The sequence below is a fragment of the Plectropomus leopardus genome, chromosome 20, assembly GCF_008729295.1.
Source record: "Plectropomus leopardus isolate mb chromosome 20, YSFRI_Pleo_2.0, whole genome shotgun sequence".
Taxonomy (NCBI): Eukaryota; Metazoa; Chordata; class Actinopteri; order Perciformes; family Serranidae; genus Plectropomus; species Plectropomus leopardus.
Genome location: NC_056482.1, coordinates 15,446,973 through 15,461,754, shown reverse-complemented (window position 1 = coordinate 15,461,754; position 14,782 = coordinate 15,446,973). Strand labels below are relative to the sequence as shown.

Sequence of the window (14,782 nt, the reverse complement as noted above, 5' to 3'; positions counted from 1 at the left end):
TATATAAAACATTTTCAAACTGCATGATGGACATGCAGAGTGCAAAACATTTTTTATTTTAGTTCTTGAAATAAATAAATAAATATTTTGGGTCTTGACTTTTTATATTCCAAGTGGCACTAAAAAAGTTCTAAACCCTGTACAATATAAGATAATCAAAAATATGAAAGTATCCCAACTCTATACCCTCAAATGCTTGTGATTAAATAAGTATTTTTTAGCTTTTATTTGTTGGCACAGAAAGAACGAAGCAGCAAAACATCAACAAAATAGAAGTAGATTGTGCAGGTGAGAAACAGAAAACCCCTAAAGAGCTTATAAGAGAATCTCACCTCAAAATAAATTACAAAAGCTAATAAAGAATCCTACAATTTTAAGAAATAAAATCAAACAGGCATAGGAACAATAAAGTACAATAAGAACATCTACATGATATAACAAAAAACATAAAATAAATGGAAAAGAAATAATAATAATAATAAAATAAATGTATTGACGTTGTATGAACCTAAATACATTTGTGTACATGTGTGAGTGTATATGTTTATGCATGAGCGTGAATGAGAGTGTGTGCAGGCAAAATGCAAAAGCACATTTATGATAAGTCAACATTTAACAAAAGAGATGTACTAGAGTGAGAAAGCGAAAGAGAAATAGTGTTACATTATCTGTGCAGAAGTTCCAACAAGCAGTTCTGAAATACTGCACAGATGTATTTTGTCACAGCACATAACATGACACAAAAGAGCACAGAGAGGTTGTAGATAGGTGGAATAATTCCCTTTTTATTGGCAGTAAGCTCGGTGCAGCTCAGGCACCGGGTGGTGAGTGAGCGTTGGGATCCACGTGCCGCTGCGCTTTCTCACTCTAGTACATCTGTGACGCAGGGACAGACAAGAGAGGATTCCTTTACGCTAGCTTTACATTGCAAACACACCACAATTCAGTAGTTTTCCAGGGCTCTCAGAGCAATTATATGAATCACATCCAGGTCTTTCTGATATGACTCACTCCTCCTGCGCAGGTTCGGATGAATAATGACTGCAGCAGTGTGCGATTTTACTGCTGTAAAGAACAAAGGCCTTTTCTGTCCCCAAAGGATTAGGATGCACTGCTACAGGTTGGTTTCCCTTTATGAACCAGTGCACAAAGGTTTGACAGAATTTTACTTTCCAATCATAGAAAATCCAAAAGACGACCTTCACTGCACCAGTAACCTTGCATCAGAAGAATTTAGTCAATTCTAAAACAATCCTTTCTGCATCTTTTAGGGCAGGGACAGTGCATCCTTGGTCCAAAAATAACCAGAAGCAGATGATACAGTATAAATCAAGCACAATGAGCACCTGGGGACAGATGTCTTGGAGTGCCCTGGATTCTTGTCCTAGATTTACTCACATACAAGGAGGGCTGTGTTCAAATAAACAATCCTTGCATTTTATTTTTGAGGTCAAGCAGATCTCTGTGGACACTCAAATATCTCTCTAGAATATTAGTTTGGACTGTTTTATACATTAAAATGGAAGCATAAAAGTTATAACGTTTTTTTTTAAAGTTGTTTTTGTTTTTTTACAAACTGCCACCAAGTTGTAAATTTGCAATTGCTCTTGAGGCATTTTATTGTTTACTTGAACCCAACCTATAAAGATTTTTTAACACCATCTAAATCTGGCTGAGACCAGCCCTGACTGGCTCTGTTTTTTCCTCTTCATTGCATAACCTACAATTTAACTTTCACTGCTCTGTTGCTCAAAACAGCTCACCACATCATGCCTCAGCAGGTACAAGTCTGCCTTAAAAAAAAAAAAAGTCAACCGCCATCTCCGAACGCAGCTCTTCATATATGTGGATAACAAACACATACATTCAGGTTTATGCTCTGTGTGGTTACTGGTGTATTTAGATATTTTCACCTTGTTCCTTCTTGGTTGAATCCTGACTCACTTCATCTGCAGAGGAGAAATGAGAACATGGGAAGTTACAGGATGTATTTACAGTGTGGGATTCATCAAAAGTGTGAGTCAGTGTCCATTTTACTTGATCTTACCCAAATTGCTCACAGCCTCAGGCACTGCCTCGTGGTGCTCTGGGTAAAAAGGCATCAAAATGAACTTTGAGTTTAAACAATACGCACAGGAGAAATCTTTTAAATCCCATTTGGACAAACTGTTGTGTACTTTCTATTGATATTTATCTCTAAATGTTCTTTAAAAATGCAGAATATTTTAAATTCATGAATATGCGGAGAAGTGATTTCTGTTTGGAATATTTGGAAAAGTGAAAAATTTTAAATCAAAATCTGTCATATAGTGTTTGCTTTACAGGTAGATAGTTGTTTTACATCACTTACCCCGCCTCTGCCTCCCTGCCAAAGACAAAAAAAGACATACATTGTTATTGATAGAATGACAGAAAATGAAATTGCAGCTTTAATGTTTTAAAATAAACTGCCAAACTAAACCCGATGTCAGACGTATAAGAAGTATTAAGATCTTTTACTCAAGTAAAAGTAGCAGCGTAACCATATAGAAAAACTTTGACGCAAAAGTCCTGCATTCAAAATCTTAACTGAAGTTTAAAAAATATTAGCATCAAAATATACTCTAAGTATAAAAAGTAAAAGTACATCTTATTATGCAAATGGACCCATTTCAATATATACGTTTTTTTTTTTACAATAAAAACAACTGGGCAGCTTGTGAATTTTAACTGCATTAATAATTACTATCTGCAAAGTAACTTATGTTGTAAAATTGTAACGTTGTAAAAAGTACAACTATGAGGTGCTTTTACTTTACTTTCAATTTTTTACTACTTTATACTTTTACTGAAGTACTGGAACCCAACATTGCACAGTACTTGAATAAATGAACTTAGTTACATACCACCACTACCTAATGTCACAAACTCACCATCTGCTTCCTCTGAGGACTCAGAGGACTGGGCACCTGTAGATCAGAGTGGAGGCAAATCAGTCACAAGGTTGTGATATTTTACATGTAAGTGTACTTCAAGATCCTGCAGATTCCTTTTAAACTGTCCTTCATCACCACCTACAGGCGGATACTTTAACAGTAAAACCTCTCTCACCTTCCTGAGCTGCTACATCAGAGGTCCCACCTCCCCCTGCTGGAGGAGGATTTCAGTTATGTCATGTACAGAAACATCACGTGTTTTTTAAGGCCAACAAGAAGCTTTTGTGTTTGTTTTGTAGTTGTTTTCAAAATATATATACACACCTGTTTTGTTGTCCCCAGTTTCAATATGCTCCTCCACTGTAGGAAACATTTCAATGGGTGACTTTAGCACATAAATATGTGTTCAGGTGTTCATTATAAAAAAAGAATAACTTACCAGATCCATCTTGAGTAGCCTCTGAGGATAAATATTTAAAAGACAGCATTACAAACCGCTCTTTAATATGCCTTTGTTAGTTTTGTTTGAGGTCATATAGTTCCTCTTACCGAGGTAACGGGTTTCCTCATTCTGTTCCTCTGTAACTGGACAGGAAAGGGTAAAAAAAAAATATTGAGACATCTGGAACTTATTTCGCATATTGTATTAAACAAAATTGATAAAAGCTATTTTGGCTTGCGGCCATTGCTCTGGACTTTGGTCAAACTTACCATTCATCTGAGCGGCCTCACTCTTTTGAGCAGCCTCAAACTCCATCTGATCTGAGGAGGCAGAGTGATAAAATGATGAAAAACAAGAGATAAACAAGAAAATGAGCAGCACGTGTCATAATAAAGGCGAGAAAATGTAGTGTTATAGATCAAATCAAATTAAACAACAAAAAATTGTGTATGCTATGTTTAAAAACATTAAACATAGCGTTTACCAGTTTCAATCCTGCTGTTAAACAATGGGACTGATGTACTGTACCTATTTTCTGCAGTTTAGTTAGCCCATCTGCAGGAGAAAAAAACACATTTGGATCAGTTTAAAAGCATGCACGTTTCTGTAGGTGTACATTTTCGGGGGATGCAGGGGACATGTTCCCCCTCAATATTGGGAACGTGCATGTGTTCTACAAAACCTGAAAGTCTGACAATTACAGACATTTTTTCAGGGTTGGGAATGAACTTTTTTGAAAAAATCACTAGAGTGCAGAAAATTACATGTTTGACACTCAAAATGTTGTGGCGAAGGGACCCCCAAAACCCTGTTTCATACATGTGTCCCCCCCACAATACTGAAATAACACCTATGCCCTTGCAAGTATCATAATCTTAATTAACAAGTATTGCTTTTTAATGAACTATTATTGACCATAGTTCCTCACCGTGCTGAGCGGCCGCTTCCTCTTTCTCTGCAGATTCCAGAAATGCTGAGAGAGCTAGACACCAACACAGGTGCATCTGTCAGATTTCAAACTAATGCTGACTAACTGAACATGTGTGAGTAAATAAGCATGTTTTCCTTAGAGGCACAGCCATACACATTATAAAGTAAACATATATAACTAAACATATATAAAAACAAAAGACCAAAAACCACCCCCCTGATTTAAATTATAGTCAAAATCATAAATATAACAATTTATTCTTCTTACCGGAGTGAAACGCCGCCACAGCGAGGAAAACAAATAGTGGCACTAGAAATCTCATCTTGGCTGCTGGTCTTGGTGGTGGAAAATTTGGGGTTGTTGTCAGTTTACAGCCTCTTATATCTTCAGTCACATCACATGTTTGCATGGACAGGCGGCTCTGGTACCATTGTCCCTCCCTACCTGAGAGGACAGCTGGGTGGCACATCAGCGCACAGACGTATCGTTATTCAGGCCGTCAATGCCACCCATTGTTAGCTCTTCAGTCACACGGCCTTTATTTAGGGTGCTTCTGTGTTTGTTAGAGCAAACAAAAAAATGGAAGTCCTTGCATCAGAGTTGAAAACAATGTTAATTTCCTTTTGGGTACGGAAATGGTGATTTCAACACACACACTTGGCTCACGAAAGATGGGTCACAATGTCGCTCAGTGAGACAATTCCTCAATTAATTGTGGCACAAATAGAGGATGCAAACAGCTGCATAGTGCCATTTTTAAAAAAAACTTTGCCTTTTATACAGGCCGCAGAACATTGTACTCTCCTAATCCTTAAAATCCTGGATTTCAGATGATGATAGAATGACATTAAAATTGATTTTGAAATAAGTAGCAGATTCTGTTACAAAGACAAGAATAAAATGGTCATACATATCACCATCGCACAAACAACAGCTGCAAAGTGCTTCATTTTAAAGCAAATGAGACTGATAAAAGTGTCTTGAAAAGTGATTCAAGCATAATTCAATCCAGTTTTTAATAAACACCATTTAGCTTTGGAGTAAAAAGTCAACGATGAGTGCAAAATAGACAAGGACACCTTACTTTATTTTAATCGTAAACATTTGTGAAATATACAGTGCGGTCTGAGAGGTTTGGGTATTGTTTAAACCCTGATTAAATCTGAAAACTAAAGTTTAGATTTTCAATTAAAAGCTTCATTTTGTTTGTGCACGAGCAGCAAGCAATGTTTTTGTTGTTTTTTGGGCATTTGTAAAGAAACAAGTGTAAGACGAAAACGTTTTGTCAATTAAACCGTACAATGAATCATTTTGCTACAATATGTCTTGACAATATGTAAACTTCTTTCAAAAATCTACAAAAATACACCTCTATAAGGAAGAAACAATTAGCAAACCACAATTTCTTTTCCAAAGTGGCTGAAGAACATGAAAGTTGTTTAGGTAGGTACAGTGGGTATTAAGCAGCATGTACAGAATACTTTTAAAGAGATTTTCTTTCAACAAAACAGTAATTCATCGCTTTTTTTCCCTGGTGGCCTTACAGTGATGGTAATTTTTACTTCATTAAAAATGGCAGGAAGACCTGAAGGAAAATGATTTCTAAAATTATAGGGAGACTCATCACTTAAAGCCGATTACACGGATATCTTTAAGGCACAATTATAGTTTTAAAAGCTGAATTCATACACCTCATCAGTGGGATTAGACTGTCTACTTATAGTCTTGTTGATATTACCAGTGGAAGGACCTGTTAATACATTTCATAACTGAAATCAATCAAATCTGATTTACAAAGACAGCTCACTTGCTGACAGCTGCCATTACTCACTAACAACATATGCAGTAGTCTGTGGGAGGTATAGACTAAAAAAAAATCATCTCAAGATGAAGGACATATCAATGAACATAAATCCATCAACAAAAAAGACATCTTGGTTTATGTGGCACAAAGAAGCTGATTTTCTGAATGTAAGTGGTACCATGTTCATAACAGAGCACATAAAAAACAAAATTATCTAAACTCTCAATGAAGACAGAGGAACAGAAAAAGTATGTGCCTTCCCTGGAGTGCAGCATGGTTTTTAGTGAGATTTGTGCTGCTGGAAAATGATGAATCATGTCCTCTGTTAAGAACTATTTCACTTGGTCTGTTCTTAGTTTTGCTCAACAGAGAGGGAAAGTAAATCACCACCTGAAGGACCACCACTGCACTTTATTTCCTAAAAAATATTGACTGTAGTTACCAGCAATTTTTTTTAATCTTGTTTGAATTGTGCCATGAATTACACATATGATGTTTGTCAGTTTCAAAGTCACAGTTTGTCATAAAACTGGTTGAATATAAGACTAAAAAAGTATGTAAAGTCTACACAAGCTGATTAAGTGGCGTCAGAGCTTTCTCTCTCACTGAAGCTACAGTTCGATGCCTGTGTGTTTCGTACTGGAGCTGTATTCACATGCGGTATGGGTCTTGCTCACACTTTTCACTTCCTCAAACAAAGGGCGTGGTAACAAAGGGTTTAGGGATCCTCCACCAGAAAATTTTGAGCATCAACGACTTAATTTCCTGTATTCTGGTGATTTTTTTCTGTGCCAATTTATGGTGTCTTATTTTGTCAAAATAAAAGTCTTCTGCTATGGGGCGCCTGGTGGCTCAGATGGTCGAGCAGGCGCCCCATCTGGCTTCGGCCCTTTGCTGCATGTCATCCTTTCTCTCTCTCCCTCTTTAATGCTGTATCTTTCCAATAAAATAAAGGCATTGAAAAAGCCCCAAAAGTATATCTTTAAAAAAAATAAACATCCTCTTCTACTTTAATGTTGTCATTGGGAAAGACATTCAAATGTTCTAAATGCTGAGAGGGACGTGTGCTCTACGTCCCCACTGAAACTATGCATTTGCGGACTTGTTGGATTAAACACATCGGATATGATAATGTTGTGCGAGACATGAGATGGAGTTCACTTAGTAAAACTAAATGGTACTACAACAAATGGAACTTTTTTGACTTGAAAAATTATGTTTTAAATTGACAGACATCATATGTGTAATTCATGGCAAAATTCAAACTGATCCAAAATGTATTTGTCCCTGGCCTTGACTACTGTACATATTTTTTTGTGAAATAAGAAGGAGAGGACACTAGAGAGGGAGGGACTTCACCTTTCTATTCGTATTGGTAAAAATAACATTGTGCTCACCAAGTTAACTGCTAAGATGTGGGAAAGCAGAGATATCACTAAAGACAGAGGTGAGAAATATAAGAGAACAACCAATCAGACAGGTTTTAAAAAAAACCCGAGTTATCAGGACTTAAAAAACGAATACAAACAGTAGTATCAGTTTTCAGAATGACTCCCTGGTTCAACTTTAAAATACTGTATTTGAAGTACTGAATAAAGTGGTGATGAGTATCTGGTTAACCCTTTGAAACCTGAACAAATAGGCTTGATTTTTCAAAATCATGAAAAAATGGCAACAAGCAACTTTACAAAAAATGGCCCAAAATTTGCAAGACATTAGATAAAAGTTTCAACAAAATTACCTGAAAATAAGCACAAAAAATAAGAGTAAAAAGGAAAAACCTATGTGACACACACAAACAAACACACACACACGCACACACATTTTTTTCTGTAACAACTGTAAATATATAATTCAGGAGTAATTAATGTAGTTTTCTGGACATTTTTCCTGTACTTGGGGGGTATGGTATCAAATAATCCCTCCCAGCTAATTGTCAGCTCATTTATTTGTCACCTTTTACCAATTTTTGCAAGTTATTTAACATTTCTTCCACTTTTTGAAAGAAATCAAACCAATTTTCCCAGGTTTTAGTGGTTTAAATGCTTGTATAATGCATCTGAACAAAATTGCTGACTATTAATTGTAGTGATGTTGCTGTGTTCCCAGATCATAGCTCTTACTTTTACTAAAAGATAGAAATAAAGGCCAAAACTATGTCAATAAGATCCAGGTTGAGCAACCCAGATAGAGTTGGGATTTGCCTTGACAGATGTATTAAAACAGTGCAGCAGGCATGTCCAGGAGTATCTGTGTGTCGGATTTTACTGTTTTAGTTTTCAAAGTTCACCTCTTAGGCGGGTGTGCAGGTCTTCCTGGTCGATCTTGGTGACCTGTTGGTGCCAGCGGTGGTGTGCCAGCAAGGCCACGTTCCTGGCAGAGATGGCGCTCATCTCCATGGCGCTAGCTGCCCACTCAACGGCATTGAGGTAGTACAGCCGATTGTGCAGGATAAAGGGAGGTGTCTTACGGGGCGGCGGGCGGTAGGCAGGATACGCCAGCCACGGAGTCACTGACACTGAGTCCCAGGAGAGGAACATGTCCTTCAGCTGCTCATCGGTCAGCGGCTGTGGGGAGAACACCTTCCAGACTTTGGTCTGGCTGGCAGGGGGTCGCTTGTAACCCTCAGGGATGTGCACGGGGTCAAGAGAGCTCAGGCTGTTGATGGCGCAGCCCTTTGAGTCTGTGGTGAGGATTTCAGATACGGTGAACTCCGAGGCCGGCTTTGTGGTCCCGAGGTAGGACATGTTCAGCAAGCCGTGGACCAGAGAGGCCACAGTCTGGTGGTAACGTCCAGGGAAGTGAGATGGGATCGGGGGAGAGAAGCCTGAGAAGGTGATGTCAGACTTTCCCTGGTGAAGCGGTGTTGCTATGACAACGATGTCATACAGAGCATGTGCTGAACCCGATTCTCCAACATAATTAATCTCATAGAAACTGGCTGTGCTGCCTGAAAATGGGAGATGGAAGGGTGTCAAAATGTTTGACATTTAAAAAGTGTGAACATACACTTGAGAATTCCTTCAGTGGGAACTCGGTGGCCAAATCTAAATACACCCCTTACGCCTACCACTTAGCCCTTACCCCTATATTTTGCGTTTTCATGTCTAGGGGTAGGGTATCCAAATTCTTGTCCAGATAAAGGAGTACAGTAAAGTGTTGTAGGGTCGCCTGGCCCTCCAAACAGTGGTGTTTAGGAGGCACAATTCAAACTGAGCATTATGGGAAATTATTGGCAAGATACGTAGCTGCACAAGCAACAGAAGAGACCCACACATGTATTTTCTTTTTTAACCCTTTGGAACTTGATCAAATGAGCTTGACTGATTTCAGAAATATGGATATAAAGGCAATGAGCAACTTAACAAGAAATTACCCCAAATTAGCAAAAAAATAGTAAAAAAAGTTACAGGAAAATTACCAAACAAGAATATGAATATACGAATATAACAAGAATATAATAACCTAAACAAAGGGTTAATAAAGATTTAGTGTGTGTTCCTTTGCATCACTATGTGCCCCCTCTCTAAATTTAGAGGTTTTCACAGGTCTGTGAATGCAAAGCAGGTAAAGCTCTACATGAGTTCATATTTTCCTCAGCAGCAGTGACTCACGGAGTGGATAACTGATCCATTGATCTATTCACAGCTGATCAGATTAGATCCATTTATGAGAGGAGCAGCTGCTGCCAGTGGAGGAAAACTTTCACATTCAGCAAAATGACTGGTTAAGTTTCACTTTCAATGAGTCTGGGATTCTACTGCTCGATCTGTGCCCAGAGTACGCTCTGCACTCCGAGAGTGTGGCGTATTCAATATCCAAATGGCATGTATTTCAACAGCACTCATAATGAATGATCCAGCTCCAAAAATTAAAAAAAAATCAATATATGGCAGCAGATGTTTTAATTGTGGCGGGCTGCCACAACTAAGTGTGCGGGGAAACTCTGGGATTATCTTAGTTCAATGTAATTATGGTCCTTTATAACAAGCATTAAAAAATGAATTGCTAGCATGCCAATGTCTCAGTAGCTAACTAGATAGTTGGTTAACGCTATTGCTGATTCGTGCATAACAGTCCTGCATTTTTACATATTTCCATGTCGCATTCCCCTCCTTTGACGGCTTATGACACCTGATTTATAGCTAAATCTCCTCTAATATCAGTGCAGACTGGCAGCCTAGGTAATCTTAGCCTACAGAGCACAACTAGTTTCCCAGTAATGAAGCAGTGTTCATTTATATTTGATTACTTGTTAGACTGATTGATAGCATGAAACCTAAGTTGTGAACAAACTGTGAATATCCTAAGGAGGGTGTAAATTGAGGGGCAGTGTTGCATGTATTTAAATCAGGGTCCATGCACTCTATGTCTATTTTTGCACTGTGTATGTACTGTTTTTGTGTGGCAGCCTTTATGTACAAGACAATTTTCCCCCGCAACAAATAAAGTAATCTTGAATATTGACTCCTGACGACCACAAAAGGCTGCCTGTAGCCCATGCAAGAATAATCACCACTGCAGAAGACGGCATATTCGCATTATCTGGCAACACCTACACGTCTGTTTACATAAACACACCAGAATACCTAAACATATCAGGGTTTTGAAGAGTTGTTATACTGTGGTTATACTACTGCTGGCACTCACAAACAAGGGGTAGGGGTAAAAATATGAAATGGGATTGGGCCGTCCTGTATTGAATGAAGGCATGTGAATGGTACCTGTTTTTGATGGTCGAACTTTGACTGAAATGGAGGTCACATTGGCAGTGATGAGCTCACTTTTGCTGTGGTACAGGAGACCTGAGCACACTCTCTTATTGCCTCCATCCACTGCCCACAGGCCTGAATCTGCTCCTGCTAAAGACACGGCCCCTAGAAGGCAAGACATACAGTCAGTTTTACCTCTACTTTATAGCTTTTTTAAAACAAAAAAACTTGAAATATTTTATGAACCAATTCAAACTCTTACACTGGAAAACGTACCTACAAAGCCATGGATGCGCACGCTTTGGCCATAGTTGACACGTGTGATGGGTGCGACAATATCATTGATGAAGACCTGCGAAAATCCTTCACCGATCATTGTTTCCTCAAGGGTCTGATTCACCAGGGTAAGAAAACTGTCGCCACCCATAGCATGAAGAAGTTTATCCACACTGGAGAATGAGTAACCATACTGTTGATACTGGTAGATCCTGTGAATAAAAGGAAGTACGTGATCATTTAGGGAACCCAACAGCACAACAAAGAGCATTTCTGTGTTGATATTTGTGGATCTTGTGCTAAACAAATGAGATTAAGGAACCATGACAATGACTCACCTCATAAATTTGTCCAAAATACTTTCCACCCACATATGCATTCGGAGAAAGCTGAACCCGTATCGCCAGATCATGTGAAAAAAATTTACTAAAAACCAGTCACTCTCTTCAAACGTGAGCTCTTTTCCATCAAAGATTGCCATTTTAGAGGGGACATCTGTCCTCGGAGGAATACCTGGAAAAAAAAGTTTCTTATATATACTATACCACACACCGACAATGTTTTCAATCATTCATCTGTTTTTGCTCTTTGTTTAACTTAGGATGTGTTACCTAATTTTTCAATGAAGTGCTTCATGTGTAGGTTCAAAGGATGGATCACCGAGCCTCCCGTCTCATACTCATAGTCTCCAATCTTCACTGTTGCTAGTCGTCCGCCAATAGCGCCAGGTTCAAAAACATCAATCTTGACCCCATCTCCAAACTCCTGCCTCAGGTAAAACGCTGCAGCTGTGCCACCAATGCCTGCTCCGACCACAGCTTCACAGGAGCAATGACAACAGGGTAAACTATCTCTGTAACACACTCAGCTGGAATCGTTCTCATGAGGTTTTTTTTAGTATAATCTGAACACTTTATCTATTATCAGTAGTGGTTATACCGTAGCTCCACATGCACTTTGTAGAATAAACTGACCCCATTTTTTCCATTTGACACCTGCACCTTTACTTGCTGAGATACTTAAAATGGACACATTTTACATACGCAATTCATCTAAGATGCCTTTTTAAATTTTAATTTTTACTGATCCCCAAGGGAAATTGTAGCTGTGATAACAAGCATACAGAATAAAGAAGTAGAAATGAGAAATATTAAAATGAGAATAAACTAATGATAAAATGAAATAAACTAAATAAAAATATGTGTATTATGCTTTCATTTCCCAACAGTATGTAAAACTTGTAAAATATGTAAATATGTATGATATGATGAGTATGAAATGCGTGCAAAAGTATATCATTTGAATATATATATATAAAAATAAACAATACGTGTGTCATATGTTGGATACATTCAAGAGCTGTGTTGGTCAGAATAATTTCAGATACTTAAAAATGTTGCTCAGTTAAATAATTGCAAACGTTACTGCAGTAATTATTGCACAAAACAATTATTGCGCAATTTGGTATTACAGCTGCACCAAATAATTGTTTTCATTATAGATTCAGACGTCAGTATTACTTTTTTGATATATTACTACTATTTTTGAACAAATAGTCAACAAAATGTCCGTCACATTTTCCAAGAGTTCAAGGTGACATCTTGAAACAGCTTTTTTAATTCTGAACAACAATCCAAAATCCCAGAAACAACAAAATAGAAAATGCCTGTATCTGAGAAGCTGGTATCAGCAAGTGTTTATCATTTTTGCTTTATAAACAACTCATTAAAGTAAATGATTAACGGACATATCAATAATAATAATTCCTCTGAGGAGGCTGTATACTGTTGATGGCAGCAATATCATCTTAGAAATGACCTACTGAGCTTATTATTCAGATGAATCATGGGTACAAAGATCAGACTACTGTGTAACATTTTATGCATCAAATCAAGACAAAAATTATCATTACCCATTAAGTTATTGACAATTAGTCAAATTGACTAATTGGCTAATGAATCTGGCAAGTTGTCTCTGGGAGGCACTACAGCGGGCATGTCGACAGCCCTCGGGCCAATCGTGGCCCTGGGACCAATTTCAAACGAACCTCAGCTTGACTTTCAGCATTTACTACATGTGCCGCCCCAAACACTGTTTTGATCAAGCAAGATCACTTTGCATTTCATTGCAGACATTTCCTGCTAGGTAGCAAACATAACCACTGCAAGACGCATAAAGACAACAGCTCGAACGGCTTTAAGAAGACATAAAAAGGTGAATACGTTTTCACTATTACATGAAACTGTAGCATTTGTTTCATTTGCTCGTTTTTTTTTTTGTTTTTTTTTAGTTTTTTAGTTACTTTAGTTACTTACTAAAAATTAGGTATGGAGGGGTGAAAGGGACAGATGGGCAAATGAAGAAATGGGAGGAAAGAAAGGAAAAACTGAACTTTGTTCTTTAAATCCTCTAATTTGTGAAAAAGACCTTTTTTTTCCTTTAAGTGTAATATAGGCTCCATTTTAAGGTGGTGTATGTTATGGAAAAATAAACTTCATAATCCTTTTTTATGACCAGAAAACTTACTCATATACAACAGGTTCCCAGCAACTTTTTTTTTTAAAGTTCAGTGAAAATTTAAATAAAACATGAATGAATAATAATAGCTCCCTGAGGTTTTACAAAGTCAAACTTCCTCCTATGCTGACATTTTCTTTGCACGTATTGCAGACTGCCTTCCCTGGCATTAGTGAGTGTAATACACACACTTTTTCATTAATTCATTTCATCTGCAATCATTAATATAAAACACAGATACAGATAATAGGCAAAATGCCAAATATTGGCCTTGATAATCGGCCATGCTGATAATCTGATGACTCCTAATTCTAATAGGTGACTTAAACTTCACCCAAAGTCATTTTCCAGTAAGATATCAGTACTTTTACACAAGTATGTCTTTCAGGAAGTTCATTAATCATTGATCTTAAGCTTGTTAGGCAGGGTAATGCTTACGCTCCCCTGAGGCGGGCTTGAGAAAACTGAAGCGTCAGAACAAATAGACTAAGCTGTAATAGAAAGGAGGATTGCTGTGTTTTGTTTTCACAGCCTGGGACAGACTCACCTATCTTTTTGGGTTGATCTTGTAGCTCTGGAGCTGAAGCTAGACTTCTTCTCCCGGTGTGCCAAAGCCCCAAAAACAGCAGCGCTCTCAGTGACAGGGTTTGAGGATTCATTGTGGACGTCTTTTACTTTTCTTCACTGAGTAGCATCTGCACAAGAGGAACAAACAACAGCCACGATCAGTTCCGCTAACAATTAGAGGAAAACTGAGCCTATCAGTCTTGGTCAAAGGTCACAAGAGGTCACACTTAAAGATTAACGCAGAAAATAGCAACAACATTTATCAAAACAGTCGATTTTAACAATATAATGTTTGTTTAATGTTTTACAACGTTATAAAGTATCGCAGTGAGCGGTTTGGACTCACTATTTCAAAAGTCACTACTGGAGATCCACACGCAGCTCCACAGATAAATCTTCAGCGTTTCACTCGAAAACAAACTCACACGTCGGTAAAACTTCCTCCTGAATACTTCAACAGAAAACTAAACTGATAACAAAACCCTGAATGAGCCTACAGGTGTCGATAACTAACTAAACTCCTTAGACGGTTGAATCATGTCGAAACGCTGTCACGTCTCTTACTGTTGTGATACACTTCCGGGTAGGTCACGTGTGAGCTTCACAATAAAAGGCCGC

The 14,782-nt window shown here is 38.0% G+C and overlaps 1 protein-coding gene across 3 annotated transcripts; it reads right to left on the bottom strand.

Annotated features, from left to right (window-relative positions):
* Window positions 1–540: 540 nt before the first annotated feature.
* On the bottom strand, window positions 541–14,713 carry pcyox1 (prenylcysteine oxidase 1). Of its 3 annotated transcripts, none has more exons than XM_042508915.1 (19): window positions 14,511–14,713; window positions 14,145–14,292; window positions 11,692–11,898; window positions 11,419–11,593; window positions 11,081–11,292; window positions 10,817–10,969; window positions 4,556–4,744; window positions 4,286–4,339; window positions 3,886–3,912; window positions 3,627–3,677; window positions 3,465–3,500; window positions 3,355–3,375; window positions 3,240–3,275; window positions 3,091–3,129; window positions 2,913–2,948; window positions 2,351–2,365; window positions 2,048–2,086; window positions 1,914–1,949; window positions 541–876 (listed from the first exon to the last, which is right to left on the bottom strand). In XM_042508915.1, exons 2-19 carry the CDS (start codon window positions 14,254–14,256, stop codon window positions 863–865), a joined length of 1,452 nt encoding a protein of 483 aa, XP_042364849.1. In that variant the 5' UTR covers window positions 14,257–14,292; window positions 14,511–14,713; the 3' UTR covers window positions 541–862. The 3 variants fall into 3 exon arrangements, with proteins under 3 accessions (XP_042364849.1, XP_042364850.1, XP_042364848.1); XM_042508916.1 differs by having other exon boundaries at window positions 3,091–3,126; XM_042508914.1 differs by lacking the exons at window positions 541–876; window positions 1,914–1,949; window positions 2,048–2,086; ... (8 more) ...; window positions 4,286–4,339; window positions 4,556–4,744 and adding an exon at window positions 7,910–9,042.
* Window positions 14,714–14,782: the final 69 nt, after the last annotated feature.

What these genes read in the sequence shown, in the direction of transcription:
- pcyox1 (XM_042508914.1), bottom strand. Translation starts at nt 14,256, where the DNA reads ATGAATCCTCAAACCCTGTCACTGAGAGCGCTGCTGTTTTTGGGGCTT. An exon ending in GCACTTCATTGAAAAATTAG is followed by an intron (nt 11,594 to 11,691) that starts GTAACACATCCT and finishes TTTTTTTTCCAG; the next exon opens with GTATTCCTCCGAGGACAGAT. An exon ending in ATTTTGGACAAATTTATGAG is followed by an intron (nt 11,293 to 11,418) that starts GTGAGTCATTGT and finishes TTTTATTCACAG; the next exon opens with GATCTACCAGTATCAACAGT.